General features: G+C 44.7%; 1 protein-coding gene across 1 annotated transcript in view; it reads right to left on the reverse strand.

The window, feature by feature from the left end:
* Positions 1-17,213, reverse strand: part of LOC115197646 (protein phosphatase 1 regulatory subunit 1B) — a 29,360-nt gene that overhangs the window by 3,732 nt on the left and 8,415 nt on the right. Inside the window, exons 3-4 of the mRNA XM_029759376.1 lie at positions 732-815; positions 543-618 (exon numbers count right to left, since the gene is read on the reverse strand). Of these exons, the coding sequence (XP_029615236.1) occupies positions 543-618; positions 732-815 (160 nt within the window). The remainder of the gene's footprint in view (positions 1-542; positions 619-731; positions 816-17,213) is intronic.

Consider the following 17,213-nt stretch of genomic DNA (forward strand, 5'->3'; position numbering starts at 1 on the left):
GTGTGTGTGTGTGTGTGTGTGTGTGTGTGTGTGTGTGTGTGTGTATACACTCCTTTGGTAATCCTGGATGATCCAGAGCTGCACAGACTCACACTCAGTGTCTCACAGCTGTCACACTCTCTAATCTATCACTCTCCCTTTTTCTCTCTCTCTCTCTCTCTCTCTCTCTCTCTCTCTCTCTCTCTCTCTCCCTTTCTCTCTCTCTCTCTCTCTCTCTCTCTCTCTCTCTCTCTCTCTCTCTCTCTCTCTCTCTCTCTCTCATGTTGTGCATAGAAACAAAACATTTGTATATATTTCTATAGAAGAAATCCGTCTTGCACGTATGTACAGTATAGTAAATACTCTTATAAAGATACTCCAACTGATTGACATGCCATGTATTCATTTGTCACGTGCATCTTACCCCACTGCCCCCATTTCACAAATAATATAATCAGGAGGCAACAGAACAGTAAAGCAAGGTAAACACAGTATCAACACAGGGATAATTCACCATACAGAGGACATGTATACACTACTTACTCAGTCAGTTATACTCTTACCTTTCAGGGATGGTGGCTGATACACATTTGGGTTGACTCGCTTGGGCTTGAGTACCCCATTCTCTCCTACAATCCACTGTGGAAGGAAGAAAAAGTTGAATGTGGCCTGCAATTTTGAAATAATGCAACCATTCATATGACCATCGGGTGACATGCAGTTATCCTCAGGTACTAGTTGCGCTCTGTTACCTGATGGCTGGACTGATCATCCTCAGGAGAACACTGGTCTGCCACTCTGAACAGTGTTGCAGGTGTAGGCCGCCGGCGCCGGATCTAGACGCGCACGAGAGAGAAGGAGAGAGTCATCAACATTGTTGATTTCTGTGTCAGGCTGTGCTGAAGAGTAAACAACAACAAAGTCCCAGCCAACGTTGTCAACAATACCCCGAGTGACTTACTAAGCTCTTGACGAAGTGTTAAAATCTCACAAATCAAGTCTCTGTGGAGAACGTTTCTAACATAGTCATTCGGTATTTTGAGTGCCAGCCATCTCATCAGGGCTTGTAATGTGTCCAGTTCTCCTAATTTCACTCCAGACAAGGAGTCAAGTCTGAGTACTGTCGGGACAGGTCAGGGGTCAGAGGTTAGGGGTCAACAATTGGTCATCGGAACAGAGGACATCCAATTTTGTCACGTAGATCCCTTTCCTGCAGTCGAATGACCAAAGCGCCCCCCTAGTGGCCTTATGTGTGCAATGTTATTAGTATTTTTCATAATTTCATAATTAATACACTTTTTCCCCACAACAAATCCTGTGTTTCTATGTCAAATGGTTTTGTTATGTTTCAGTCTTCTGTGATGCATATAAAGTGTCATATTGGGATACAAACTCAAAATTGAATACATTTCAACTCTATATCTGACAAGGTACAAGTGTCTTCATTTTTTTAAGCCCATATCCAAGTGTGTGAGGTGTCTACTTTTGTTTCAAAGTAGATTTGTTTAAGACTACCAGGAAACACACTGTGTGACCCTGATTTAGCCCACTTAACAGAGCAACCCCCCGGGAGAAATCAGTATCACTCTGAACTCTACTTTAGTCATTACATACATTGTACTTAGTACATGGTTGATATATACATTATATGGTACAAACATAGTTTACCAATCAGTATGCATGTGCCTGTGGGTATTCACTGCAGAACAGTAGTCACTGTATGTCACTCAAGCAAACAAGTCTGTGAGCATGCATTCATGTTTGCATATGTGTAAAGAAAAACATGTGGAAACAATAATATGTGGCTAATTGATTTAAGATTTTCCCAGTAAGGGTCCTGCATACCTACAGTACATGCAAGTGTACTGTATTACATGTGTGCGTTGATGCAATCTCCAGTTAATGTGTGCATGGTATGGGGACTGTATACCTTTCCCCGTCACAGACTTGAGGGATATGGAGGGGGGAGATTGGCGGAATCTAACCCCAGCATCAGGTTAGTGTTACTACCCTCCTCTCTCCCCCTCTCTCCCCTCCTCTTTCCCCTCCTTTGTCCCCTCCCTCCTCTCTCCAGCCTCTCTAGACCAGTGGCAGGCAGACTGGAGCTCACTCCCCTTGGGCTTCCTGTTTACTATATATACACTGTAGTACACGCGCTCTGTCCCAATGGGTAACCTGCTACCCACTCTAACTGGGTGCTCACAGTATGCGACAGACGGCTCTCTCATTCTGTCAGCACTGACATTCTTAAACTACAGTACATGGTTAATTAATTTGACAATGGAAGGAATGCAGAGAGAGGGTCAAGGAGAACGGTTTATGGGGCCTTCTGTTCTGTAGTTTTAATTCCAGGTAGACCCCACTGTGAAGGTTTGGCAACAACACTCGCAAGCACACAGTCTCCAACAGTCTAAATAGATCAAGCATAAAACAGTTTGCAAACTAGCTGTGGTAAGTTGTTTTGGATACATGCATTCAGGTCAGATGAATAGTGCAGTACAATGTGGATGGAAGCCTGGAAAGTCAAACAAAGAAGGTCATGACAAGTCTCCTCACTGGGCACACAACTGGATAACATTTAGTGCGTTGATCAATGAGAGTCCAACCTATTTCCCCCCACTCAAAAAGACAGCCAAAGGTTTGTTGAATTCCCAATGTGTTAACAATATTATTTTTAACCATCTAAAACAGGGGTTGTCAAATTGGGGTCCACCGCCAGATCTACATTTAAAAAAAATATATAAATCCTTTTTTTAACATACATTTTTGGGGGGTAATATTACTAACAACAGATTAAAATACTCTTGGCCAAGTATCTGTGGAATAAGTTAAAAGTTAAAAGTGTGTAAAAATATACACTGTAAAATTATTCATTTACAATCAAATCAATCAAATCAAATCCAATTTCACATGCATCGTAAACAACAGGTGTAGACTAACTGTGAAACGCTTACAATGTATGTTCTTAATCCTGGGCAACATGAGCCTGGGAGGCTCACAGGGATATTGGTATGCACAGTACTCCACCTATTATACCTTTTTCTATTCAATACTACCCCCCCACCCCCAAGTGTTTTTATTTTACATAAATGCACTGTAATTTAAGCTTTAAAACAGCAAAGTTTTCTCTCGGTGTTGAATTGCAGGATATCAGCTTCAAAGCTGCAACAATAAAAAAAGATTTCTGTAGAATTACCGGAAATTTGATTGAAAACTGCTAAATGTTCTCTCTGATGCCAGGAGGCCTTTTAAATGTTCTTTCCCCGGGCCCGAGACTTCATCCAGCCATATACTGCAGACGTCATAGTAAAACTCCTTGTAGGCTGTTGTTAAAGCACTCGAGTTGTGTTCTGATTATGAACGGGTCTCTGATGAATTTGCTAACACAAAAGGGGTCCCCGACCCCAAAAGGTTTGAGAACCCCTGATCTAAAATTACAACCAAATTCCAATGAAAAGATCAATGCCTGATATTTGGTTTAGTTGTCACTTAAATGTGTTATCACTGCGCTTTCAACCATTTAAAAGCACATACAAGTTCAAATGGATTCCCACAATGTCAGATGTTTTGTTTATTTATACTTAAAGTACTTAATACTTTATTTATACTTAACTTAATGTGTTATCACTGTGTTTGATCAAGCAGCATGTTCAAATGACCTGGATTGCAGTTAGTTGAGATTACATTAAAGTACATGGTGCAAGGGATCAATGCAGTTTTAGATTCTATGCAGATTATTATAGCAATTGTGAAAATTTCCACAGACCTGCTAACCTGCACATGCACGTTTTCTATGATTACATAAGAAGACATTTATTGTTACAGTAACCTCAAAATGTGGCCATGGATGTGTTACTCATTTTAACGTTGAATGAATATTGTTACATTAGTTTGTAAAATAGCCTTCACATTAGGCTATTAGCTGTCTTACAAAAGTAATATTGAATTATGTTTTGTTGACAACGCAACCAAATATAAACTTTTTAACTTCTGCATGGATAGCCCCATCGGTGTCACTGAGCCGGGCTTTAATTCCAACTTGTCTACAAATGAATTAACAATTGATATGTTGGATATCTGTGTTCATTTCAACCAAAAATCTAAATACGCTTGAATCTCTTTTCTTTAACTTTTATTTTTGGTTGAATGAATCCCACATATTCATTATTAGCTTGTAGATTCCATTAGAAATCAACCAAAGTTTGAAACCCAAGGCCTACAGTAGAGGTCGGAAGTTTACATACACCTTAGCCAAATACATTTCATCTGTTTTTCACAATTCCTGACATTTAATCCTAGTAAAAATGCCCTGTCTTAGGTCAGTTAGGATCACCACTTTTTTTTAAGAATGTGGAATGTCAGAATAATAGTAGAGAATTATTAATTTCGGCTTTTATTTCTTTCATCACATTCCCAGTGGGTCAGAAGTTTACATACACTCAGTTAGTAATTGGTAGCATTTCCTTTAAATTGTTTAACTTGGGTCAAACGTTTCGGGTAGCCTTCCACAAGCTTCCCACAATAAGTTGGGTGAATTTTGGCCCATTCCTCCAGACAGAGCTGGTGTAACTGAGTCAGGTTTGTAGGCCTCCTTGCTCGCACACACTTTTTCAGTTCTGCCCACAAATTTTCTATAGGCTTGAGGTCAGGGCTTTGTGATGGCCACTCCAATACCTTGACTTTGTTGTCCTTAAGCCATTTTGCCACAGCTTTGGAAGTATGCTTGGGGTCATTGTCCATTTGGAAGACCCATTTGAGACCAAGCTTTAACTTCCTGACTGATGTCTTGAGATGTTGCTTCAATATATCCACCAAATTTTCCTCCCTCATGATGCCATCTATTTTGTGAAGTGCACCAGTCCCTCCTCCAGCAAAGCACCCCCACAACATGATGCTGCCACCCCCGTGCTTCACGGTTGGGATGGTGTTCTTCGGCTTGCAAGCCTCCCCTTTTTCCTCCAAACATAAAGATGGTCATTATGGCCAAACAGTTCTATTTTTGTTTCATCAGACCAGAGGACATTTCTCCAAAAAATACGATCTTTGTCCCCATGTGCAGTTGCAAACCGTAGTCTGGCTTTTTTATGGTGGTTTTGGAGCAGTGGCTTCTTCCTTGCTGAGTGGCCTTTCAGGTTATGTCGATATAGGACTCGTTTTACTGTAGATATAGATACTTTTTGTACCTGTTTCCTTCAGCATCACAAGGTCCTTTGCTGTTGTTCTGGGATTGATTTGCACTTTTTGCACCAAAGTACATTCATCTCTAGGAGACAGAACACGTCTCCTTCCTGAGCGGTATGACAGCTGCGTGGTCTCATGGTGTTTATACTTGTGTACTATTGTTTGTACAGATGAACGTGGTACCTTCAGGCGTTTGGAAATTTCTCCCAAGGATGAACCAGAATTTCTTTCTGAGGTCTTGGCTGATTTCTTTTGATTTTCCCATGATTACATTTACATTTACATTTAAGTCATTTAGCAGACGCTCTTATCCAGAGCGACTTACAAATTGGTGCATTCACCTTATGATATCCAGTGGAACAACCACTTTACAATAGTGCATCTAAATCTTTTTTTGGGGGGGGGTTAGAAGGATTACTTTATCCTATCCCAGGTATTCCTTAAAGAGGTGGGGTTTCAGGTGTCTCCGGAAGGTGGTGATTGACTCCGCTGTCCTGGCGTCGTGAAGGAGCTTGTTCCACCATTGGGGTGCCAGAGCAGCGAACAGTTTTGACTGGGCTGAGCGGGAACTGTGCTTCCTCAGAGGTAGGGAGGCGAGCAGGCCAGAGGTGGATGAACGCAGTGCCCTTGTTTGGGTGTAGGGCCTGATCAGAGCCTGAAGGTACGGAGGTGCCGTTCCCCTCACAGCTCCGTAGGCAAGCACCATGGACTTGTAGCGGATGCGAGCTCAACTGGAAGCCAGTGGAGAGAGCGGAGGAGCGGGGTGACGTGAGAGAACTTGGGAAGGTTGAACACCAGACGGGCTGCGGCGTTCTGGATGAGTTGTAGGGGTTTAATGGCACAGGCAGGGAGCCCAGCATGGAGCCCAACATGATGTCAAGCAAAGAGGCAATGAGTTTGAAGGTAGGCCTTGAAATACATCCACAGGTACACCTCCAGTTGACTCAAATTATGTCAATTAGCCTATCAAGAGCTTCTAAAGCCATGACATCATTTTCTGGAATTTTCCAAGCTCTTTAAAGGCACAGTCAACTTAGTGTATGTAAACTTCTGACCCACTGGAATTGTGATACAGTAAATTATAAGTGACATCATCTGTCTGTGAACAATTGTAAACAATTGTTGGAAAAATGACTTGTGTCATGCACAAAGTAGATGTCCTAACCAACTTGCCAAAACTATAGAAATTTGTGGAGTGGTTGAAAGTCAAGTGTCAGTGTACAGCGGTTAGGACGGAGTCAGGAGCAGGACACATAACTGAGTAAAAGACATACTTTACTCAAAAAAGAAACAATGATTTCCACACAGGGAAAAACACACCAGCTCACAGAAGTCTTGAACACTAAACAAAGAACAAACAAGCACAAAACCATGTGGGATCCAGAGGGTTAAATAGGGAATAAATTATAACGTAATGGGAACCAGGTGTGTACAATCAAGACAGAACAACATAGAAAAAGAAACGTAGATCGGTGGCAGCTAGAAAGCCGGTGACATCGACCTTTCTGAGGTCTTGGCCGCCCGAACAAGGAGAGGCACCAACTTCGGCGGAAGTCGTGATATTGAAAAACAAGTTTTAAGTGTATGTAAACTTCTGACTTCAACTGTATATGTATTGTCTATTTTTTGTTGAATCCTGGGCTGAATTGAAACTATAGCTGTTAATTACTTCCCAAATGCTATATCGGCCTAAATAGTATAATATTGATGATGTATGATTGATAATTCATTTGCTCTGTTGAAACTACCCTTAGAATAACTGAGTAGCAACAGTGAATCTATGTGGAGATTTCTCAACAATCGTTCTCGCCATAGCACATTGGTAATAGTCAGTGACAAGTATTAAAGCTGAGAAGTGTTGAGCTTGGTTAAAACTCTGGATGGGAGACCTACGAGATAGCTGTAGATCAAATCAAATCAAATCTTGTTGGTCACATACAAGTGTTTGGCAGATGTTATTGCTGGTGTAGTGAAACGCTTGTGTTTCCAGCTCCAACAGTGCAGCAATATCTAACAATTTCACAACAATACACACCAATCTAAAGGAAAAATGGAATTAAGAATATATAAATATTTGGATGAGCAATGTCGGAGCGGCATAGACTAAAATACAGTAGAATAGAATACAGTATATGAGATGAGTAATGCAAAAGATATAAACATTATTAAAGTGACTAGTGTTCCTTTGTTAAAGTGGCCAGTGATTTCAAGTCTATGTACAGTATATAGGGCAGCAGCATCTAAGGTGCTCTCCAGTAGGAGGTGCTGCCCAGACTACTGTTCCTTTTCTTATAGTGGATATTACATCGAAAATTATGTTGTTTCAAAGGTGAAAATTAAACATATTTTATACAAGGTTTGTCTGTGTTGAATATTGGTTACCATGATCGCATAATCCTGTGGTTGAAACTTTACCTTCAAAACAACAGTTCACGCTGATGACTTTTTTTCCAATCCAATGTATTTCCACGTAGACAACAGGTCACAATACGTTGACAAATGAAGTTGAAACAATGTTGATTTAACCAGTTTGTAACCCGCGGGTTCTCTCTAGATCTAGACCAGCCAACCTTGGCCATAGCCTGAACCTTTCCTCCTCTCTGTTTATGGTGTCACACAACATCAGTGGCACTTCTCTATTTTCCGTGAAGTTGCTCTCTGGATGTGTTTGACCCTGTGAGTCTCATTCCTCTAGTTAACCAGGGCAGACAGGGTCTGCATCCCAAATTTCACCCTATTCCCTACATACAGTAGAGCACTACGTTTGACCAGAGCCCCATGTGAAAAAAATCAAAGTAGTACACTATAGAGGGAATAGGGTTCCATTTGGAAAACCTCCTGGATCTGGGAGCTGTGCGTCAGAGCAAGCAGGTCACTGTTGCCAAAACACAGGCTTGGTGGGCCACACAACACATCATAATCTCCTCATGAAGGTTCTGTATCTCTCCTCACTTCCCCTCTATCCCTCACTCTCACTCTCTCTCACCCCCCACTTCCAATTCCACTTCATCCTCTCCTCCCTTTATCCTGTTCACCCCACATATCATTCTTCATTCCTTGACAGTGACATGACATTGTCCTCAATCCCCCTCCTCTGTTTCTTTACAACCTTCTCTCTCAACCTCCCCCTCTCTCCCCTATCGTTTTCCTCTTTCTCTCTCGCCCATCACTCTTCCCTTTCCCCACATCACCGGGCTGTGCCCACCGGGTTTTGTAATCTCATCATGGCACTCAGCTTGAATGACGTCTCTCCACTCCCTCTGTGGGAGACATCCCAGCAGGACTCCCTCACTGTGTGACCCCCTACGTATCCATCTCTCTCCACTGACATGGCGAGGGGCCCTGGTTGTTGCTGTGGCTGCTGCTGCTGGTCAGCCTGTCTGACACCTGATACCTCTGCTGGATAAAACCAACCCCCTCGCCTGCCCGCCTGCCCACCTGCCCACCCACCCGCCTGCCCACCTGCCCGCCCACCCGCCCGCCCGCCCGCCTGCCCGCCTGCCCATCTGCCCGCCTGCCCACCTGCCCGCCTGCCCACCTGCCCGCCTGCCCACCTGCCCACCTGCCCGCCTACCTGAGGTGGTGGTGGAAGAGTGGGTAAGACAGAGCACAGCAGACCAGATGCTAACCAGGCCCATGTCCCAGCTACTATACTGGGATGCTTCTTGGTCTTATACGTACTACCAATCCAGGTATGTAGAGGACTGATCTTCCTAGGGCTCTGGTGTGAGTTCTGAGATGTCATTGTTCTTTAGAGGAAGAGAGAGGAGAGAGAAAAGAACAGAGAGGTAGACGGAGCAAGATAAATTAAAATAACAAATGTCAAGGGGAGCTCAAAAAGGTAGAGAGTGAGCGAGAGAGCGAGAGAGCGAGAGAGAGACAGGGGGATAGAGCAAGCGTATGTGTTTTTGCCCTAGAGCTGAAAGGGTGTTGCTGGATAATTGAGGTCATTGTGGTATAACAAAATGATTTATACAGTATGTGTGTGTGTGTGTGTGTGTATGGACCCTCAGACTGTGTGTGTGAGTGACTCAGCTCTTACTAACATCACAACTGGCCTCCCCATGTTAATGAAGAGACGATGATGATTAACCCTAAACCTCTTTACCGCCACCACTACCTGTAGACTAACTAGGGCTGCTAGAGTGATTCATAACTTCCTGTAATGGACCAATGAATGGCGTCAAGCTGCTTCCAGGAAAAGGTCACCATCGATTATAGAGAAGGTGAGTATATACAGTTATAAACGCATAGAGGGGTCGGGTGAGTAACAGCTATTGTGACTGGCATCAATGCACACATGCCATTTCCCAAAATAATATGCACCGTGAAGATGGATCAACACACACACACACAGCTGGCATTTCTCATACACACACACACACACACATCCGGCTGGGTGACGGTGGCAGCAGGGCGGATGACGGTGGGAAAGGCCAGATGACATAACACACAGTCACTTGTAATTTTCCAGTCTTTCAATCGCCCCACTTCTGTAGTTACATAAGATCGTCTGTGACTTTCACATGTACGCTTATATACTGGGGCACAGCATGTGAGATTACTCCTGTTATACTTTACCCCCCCCCTCCCCCCTCTCCCACCCTCTCCCACTCTCCTCAGTTGCAGCCATTGTTCAGTATCCTTAAGTATCAGTCCCACTGTTTCTGGCCTCTCAGCAGCTCTGTAGGGCAGGAATGCATCCCAAATGGCACCCTATTCCATATATAGCGCACCGGGGTGGGCCCTGGTCAAAGGTAGTCCACTATATTGGAATAGGGTGCCATTTGGGACCCAGACGTGGGCTGTTGATGAGCTGTCACAGGGCCACTCAGGGGCTCCACAGGTGGGGCTGCAGCCGTTATGTGTCTCCCCACGGGACTCCCTGTCCCCCACTGAGCCTACAAGCACAGGGGAAATATTACAGCTCTTAAGCTTCAAGAGAGCCAGGCCGTCATTATCAATAAGAAGGTGCTTGACTCACCTGGTTAAACTAAGGTTAAATCTAAAGGAGACCTTATTTTAACTGATGGTGGGTTACATATGGACTCCATTCCAGCCGTTATTATAAGCCATCCTCCCCTCAGCTGCAGTGTATTTGTGCATGTGTGTGTACGTGCATGTGTGTGTGTAGAACTGTAGTGATGGTGAGTGGAAAAAGAGATCGTTTTGAACCTACTTTGATTTATGGGACTTTCACACCTCCCCCTTGGATGTTTCTCTTTCTCCTTCTTTCGTTCTCCTATAAAACCGTTGGCACTAATTTGCTGTGTGAGTCGACTCAGTGATGGTATTTTAATCAGTAGCATAGGGGTATGGAAGACTAAACTGAGCTGGTAGGACCAAGTCAAACCTGCTCTGGGCACAACAACCCTTCTCTGCTCTTCACTCTTGCATGAAATAATGTGAGACAATGACGCAGGTGGGATTCATATGACATGGTTCAATGGTTGACATTGTGTGTGTTTCCTTGTGTGTGTGCATGTGTGCATGTCCGTGCATGTATAGTACCAGTCAAAAGTTTGGACACACCTACTCATTCAAGGGTTTTTCTTTATTTTTACTATTTTCTACATTGTAGAATAATAGTGAAGACATAAAAACTATGAAATAACACATGGAATGTAGTAATAATCAAAAAGTGTTAAACAAATCAAAATATATTTTATATGTGAGTTTTTCAAAGTAGCCACCCTTTGCCTTGATGACAGCTTTGCACACTCTTGGCATTCTCTCAACCAGCTTCATGAGGTAGTCACCTGGAATGCATTTCAATTAGGTATGTCTTGTTAAAAATTGAATTTGTGGAATTTATTTCCTTCTTAATGCGTTTGAGCCAATCAGTTGTGTGGTGACAAGGTAGGGGTGGTATACAGAAGATAGCCCTATTTGGTAAAAGACCAAGTCCATATTATGGCAAGAACAGCTCAAATGAGCTGAAGAGAAATGACAGTCCATCATTACTTTAAGACACAAATGTCAGTCATTGCGGAAAATAACTTTGCAGTCGCAAAAACCATCAAGCACTATGTTGAAACTGGCTCTCATTAGGACCACCATAGGAAAGGAAGACCCAGAGTTACCTCTGCTGCAGAGGATAAGTTCATTAGACTTACCAGCCTCAGAAATTACAGCCCAAATAAATGTTTCACAGAGTAAGTAACAGAAACATCTCAACATCAACTGTTCAGAGGAGACTGAGTGAATCAGGCCTTAATGGTCGAATTGCTGCAAAGAAACCACTACTAAAGGACACCAATAAGAAGAAGAGACTTGCTTGGGCCAAGAAACACGAGCAATGGACATTCGATCAGTGGAAATCTGTCCTTTGGTCTGATGAGTCCAAATTTGAGATCTTTGGTTCCATCCGCCGTGTCTTTGTGAGATGCAGAGTAGGTGAGTGGATGATCTCCGCATGTGTGGTTCCCACCGTGAAGCATGGAGGAGGAGGTGTGATGCTGTGGGGGTGCTTTGCTGGTGACACTGTCTGTGATTTATTTAGAATTCAAGGCACACTTAACCAGCATGGCTACCACAGCATTCTGCAGCGATACGCCATCCCATCTGGTTTGCGCTTAGTGGGACTATCATTTATTTTTCAACAGGACAATGACCCAAAACACACCTCCAGGCTGTGTAAGGGCTATTTGACCAAGAAGGAGAGTGATGGAGTGCCGCATCTGATGACCTGGCCTCCACAATCACCCGACCTCAACCCAATTGAGATGATATGGGAAGAGTTGGACCACAGAGTGAAGGAAAAGCAGCCAACAAGTGCTCAGCATAAGTGGGACCTCCTTCAAGACTGTTGGAAAAGCATTTCAGGTGAAGCTGGTTGAGAGAATGCCAAGAGCGTGCAAACTGTCATCAAGGCAAAGGCTGGGTACTTTGAAGAATCTAAAATATGTTTTGTTTAACACATTTTTGGTAACTACATGATTCCATATGTGTTATTTCATAGTTTTGATGTCTTCACTATTATTCTACAATGTAGAAAATAGTACAAATCAATAAAAACCCTTGAATGAGTAGGTGTGTCCAAACTTTTGACAGGTACTGTGTGTGTGTGTGTGTGTGTGTGTGTGAACACGTGCGTGTGTATGTGTGCATGCATGTGTGTGTATAGAACAAGAGACAGTGTGAGGGTTAGCACCCCTTGCATTGCTGAGTGGGGTGCAGGTCTGGCTGATGTGGGTCTGCTCTCCAGAGGTGGTCCTCGTAGATAGGCCAGCTAACGGGCCAGCCTATTAAAAGACAGCAGTAGAACAGTGTAAACTAGATCTGAGGACCCCCAGGGGACCCTGCGTAGCAGAGAGAGGCTCTCTCTAGCTAATGCTGCTAAAACTAAGCTACGTCATACCAGCCAACCATCTCTAAAGGGAGACACTATATCCACCCGGCACCTGCAATGCCAACACAACACAATGACAGACACTCCCAAAAGTTATAATCCCCTGTCAACCCTAGGGGGTGTCCTGTCCTGTCCCCCAGGTATAGGTACTTCTTCATTACATTAGCCCATCTCATTAGCCCAGTGTGTGGCAGATCCCAGAGCTAGAGGTGGACGCAGCACTTAGGTCCCGTAAAGGGGCGTTCCGTCCTTGTCTCTCTCACTGTAATGATTGGGCCATAATTTAACTCAGACGCATATAGATTTACAAGTGATCGATATACAGTACAATTAGGATGCCCTGCCTCACACAGACACTCATGAGCTACACCGACCGGGAATAGTGTTTGCGTATGTGCATGGCGACTTTTCTGGAATTAAAAGTACACTTACGTGTGCAACCGGGCACGTACTCACGACTGAGGAATGACTAACCACCCATCCAACCTAACACTGTCCAACACAACTCGTTAAAATCTCTCTCTCTCTCACACAAGCAGATCAATATCCCATCTGCTACTATTCTCTCTCTCTCTCTCTCTAATCCACACTTCCATCTCTGTCCGCCCTCTCTCTTTAACCCCTTCATCTCTGCTCTGTCCGTCTCTGATTAAGAGCACATAGCTGCAAAGCCTCATTCACCCTCTGCTATCACAGCTCTGTGTCTGCCTGAACTCTAAGGCTTGCAGGGCTCACTCTATTCAATTCTCCAGTGGTATCACCCTTCCTCTCCGTGTCAGGCCCTGGGCGAGCCCAGACAAATTAAATGGTTGGACCTTTAGGTCACGCTAAGTGCTAAAGGCAATGACACAATAAAGTGAAAAGTAATCCTTCCCTTTGTGCACTGCGATTATGTTTCTATTAAGAGGCATTTGCAACCCAGCAACACTTCTGTCAAGAACAAAAACATCAAAGGTTTAAATCAAAAGCCTGGTGGTGCTGACGTGGTTTGACCGAAAAGTAATGAAATTCTTTTGGTGGCAGATAACAAAATACAATAGAGAAATAAAGAACATCTCTCTCCCTACTTGAACAGAATGCTGCTGGTATTATGAGCTTATGAACTAAAAACAAGTGAAACACAAGAGACATTGATGGTCATCGTGTTTGAAGGAAGAGATGTACAGCACATGCCGGCTGCATGTGGATAGAAGATGGCAGGTTGGAGCTTTGGGTAAACAAACTGAAATAGGGGGTCAGAGCATCCCTATAGCCAGAGTGGTGTTGGAAATTCCAAATTGTTTGCATAGTCAACTTACACACAGCACTGACACACACACTTTGTAAGGATCGACGCAGGAGATGAGAAGCAGGTACAGGGAGTGAAGGTTTAATAGCTGATGGACATGAAACGGAACAGGAACAGCGTCAGGACAGGAACACATAACAACAATTCATGCGGACACAGGGAACACCACCGAGGAACAGACAGATATACAGGGGGTAATCAACAACGTGAAGGAGTCCAGGTGGGTCCAATGAGCGCTGCTGCGTGTAATGATGGTGACAGGTGCGTGTAAAGAAGGGTAGCATGGTGCCCTCGAGCACCTGAGAGGGGGATAGGGAGCAGGCATGACAGTACCCCCCCCCACCCCCCAGGGGCGCCATCCGGCGTCGCACTTGGGTGAGCCTGGCGAGCCGGTTGAGGCGTGGGAGCCTGACGATCCAGCTGAGGCGTGAAAGCCCGATGGGCCGGCTGAAGCATGACGTGATATGGGAACCTGCCGAGTCAACCAAGGCAAGGGAACCTCAAGAGCAAGCTAGGGCGTGACAGCCCGACAAGCCAGCTTAGGAAACCCCGGTTCCATCGGCGGCGGAATCCAAGCCCAACGTTACCAACAAAAAAATCTAAATAATGGGCCGGCTGAGGCATAGGAGCCCAACGAGCCGACTGAAGCATGAAGTGAGATGGGAACCTGCTGAGCCAACCGGGGTAAGGAAACCTCTTGAGCCAGCTAGGGCATGACAGCCCGACGAGCTAGCTTAGGCGCCCCCGGGTCCATCGGCGGCGGCCCCCGGGTCCGACATCACCAACAAAACAAATCCCTAAAAAACTCCCTGATGCTTATTGTAATGGTGTTCGCATTCTGTAAGGATCGACGCAGGAGATGAGAAGCAGGTACAGGGAGTGAAGGTTTAATAGCTGACGGACATGAAACGGAACAGGAACAGCGTCAGGATAGGAACACATAACAACAATTCATGCGGTCACAGGGAACACCACCGAGGAACAGACAGATATACAGGGGGTAATCAACAACGTCAAGGAGTCCAGGTGAGTCCAATGCCAGAGAAGGGGAGCGGGAGCAGGTGTGACACACTTACCCCACCAGACATGCCACCAGGGGTCTTTTCACAGTCCCCAGGTCCAGAACTAATTCAAGGAAGCATACAGTATCATTCAGAGCCATGAGTGCATGGAACTCCCTTCCATCTTAAATAGTGCAAGTGAACAGCAAACCTGGTTTCAAAAAACAAATAAAACAACACCTCACGGCACCACGCCTCTCCCCCATGTGACCTAATCGTTGTGTGTATGTACTGACATGTATGTCAGTGGAGGCTGCTGAGGGGAGTGGAGTCAATGGAATGGTATCAACCACATGGAAACCACATTGTTGATGTGTTTGATGCCATTAATGTTCCATGTTTTTAAATGTACATAAATTGTAAAGTCTTTTGTCTGTAATGTATTTTTCGTTATGTGTCGGACCCCAGTAAGACTAGCTGTCGCCATTGGCACCGGGTAATGGGGATACTAATAAATAAAATTAAACCAACACCAGCATCCCCATACTGTCTCCCATACTGTCTGTACTGTACCTCTTCTTGCACCTTAACAAACCCACCTATAGGAACCTCAGCCCCTTTCATTCTAGGTTCTCGAACATCTAAGAGTCATATACAGTACAGTAGCTACACAGCTTTAATTGTTTTTGTTTTTTTAACTAGGCAAGTCAGTTAGGAACAAATTCTTATTTACAATGACGGCCTACACCGGCCCAACCCGGACGACGCTGGGCCAATTGTGCGCCGCCCTATGGGACTCCCAATCACAGCCGGATGTGATACAGCCTGGATTCAAACCAGGGACTGTAGTGATGCCTCTTGCACTGAGATGCAGTGCCTTAGACAGCTGCGCCACTCGGGGGCTCTATCATGTCACACCTCTGTCAGATCCACTCACACTCATCACAGTGCCACAGTAGAATATATGATGATATCAGACACCATTCACTGGGATTCGATGAGTAACCAGCAAACATCAGAAGAGACCTTTGACCCCACCAATGGTTAACTGAGTCAACAGATTGGTACTATGAGGAAGCAGCTTCTCCACTGACCCCACATACAGGAAGTAATTACAGCTACTGGCAGTATGATGTCACACCTACCCCAGTAGCCATCCTCACCCACCTGCCCACTGCACTACCCGACTGCTCAGTTAATTAGCCATCGGTCAAGAGTCAGTCGAATACAAACACAGGACTGTTCCACTGTTCCACCTTCGTCCTTTCTTATACATACACTAAGGGTCGATTCCATCCGCATCGCAGAAGATCTGCAGTATAGTGCGATTGAAATGTAAGGGTTATTTCCAATTAAGCCAAAATATGCAGCGGGAACATTGCCTTTAAATTCCAATCGCGCTATACCGTGGATCAATCAATCAATCAAATGTATTTATAAAGCCCTTTTTACATCAGCCGATGTCACAAAGTGCTTTACAGAAACCCAGCCTATAAATCCCAAACAGCAAGCAATGCAGATGTAGAAGCACGGTGGCTAGGAAGAACTACCTAGAGAGGAACCAGGCTCTGAGGGGTGGCCAGTCCTCTTCTGGCTGTGCCGGGTGGAGATTAGAAACCTAGAGAGGAACCAGGCTCTGAGGGGTGGCCAGTCCTCTTCTGGCTGTGCCGGGTGGAGATTAGAAACCTAGAGAGGAACCAGGCTCTGAGGGGTGGCCAGTCCTCTTCTGGCTGTGCCGGGTGGAGATTAGAAACCTAGAGAGGAACCAGGCTCTGAAGGGTGGCCAGTCCTCTTCTGGCTGTGCCGGGTGGAGATTAGAAACCTAGAGAGGAACCAGGCTCTGAGGGGTGGCCAGTCTTCTTCTGGCTGTGCCGGAGTTGAGATTATAACAGTACATGGCCAAGATGTTCAAACGTTCATAGATGACCAGCAGGGTCCAAAAAATTATTATAATAATCACAGTGGTTGTAGAGTGTGCATGAGTAAATGTCAGTTGGCTTTTCATAGCCGTGCATTCAGAGTTAGAGACAGCAGGTGCGGTAGAGAGAGAGAGAGTCGAAAACAGCAGGTCCGGGACAAGGCCACGCCTTGAACAAAAGAGATCTCAGAAGACCTAAGATTAAGAATTGTTGACTTGCATAAAGCTGGAAAGGGTTACAAAAGTATCTCTAAAAGCCTTGATGTTCATCAGTCCACGGTAAGACAAATTGTCTATAAATGGAGAAAGTTCAGCACTGTCGCTACTCTCTCTAGGAGTGGCCGTCCTGCAAAGATGACTGCAAGAGCAAAGCGCAGAATACTCAATGAGGTTAAGAAGAATCCTAGAGTGTCAGCTAAAGACTTACAGAAATCTCTGGAACATGCTAACATCTCTGTTTACGAGTCTACGATACGTAAGACACTAAACAAGGAT

This window comes from Salmo trutta, chromosome 1, assembly GCF_901001165.1.
Source record: "Salmo trutta chromosome 1, fSalTru1.1, whole genome shotgun sequence".
In the NCBI taxonomy this organism is placed as follows: Eukaryota; Metazoa; Chordata; class Actinopteri; order Salmoniformes; family Salmonidae; genus Salmo; species Salmo trutta.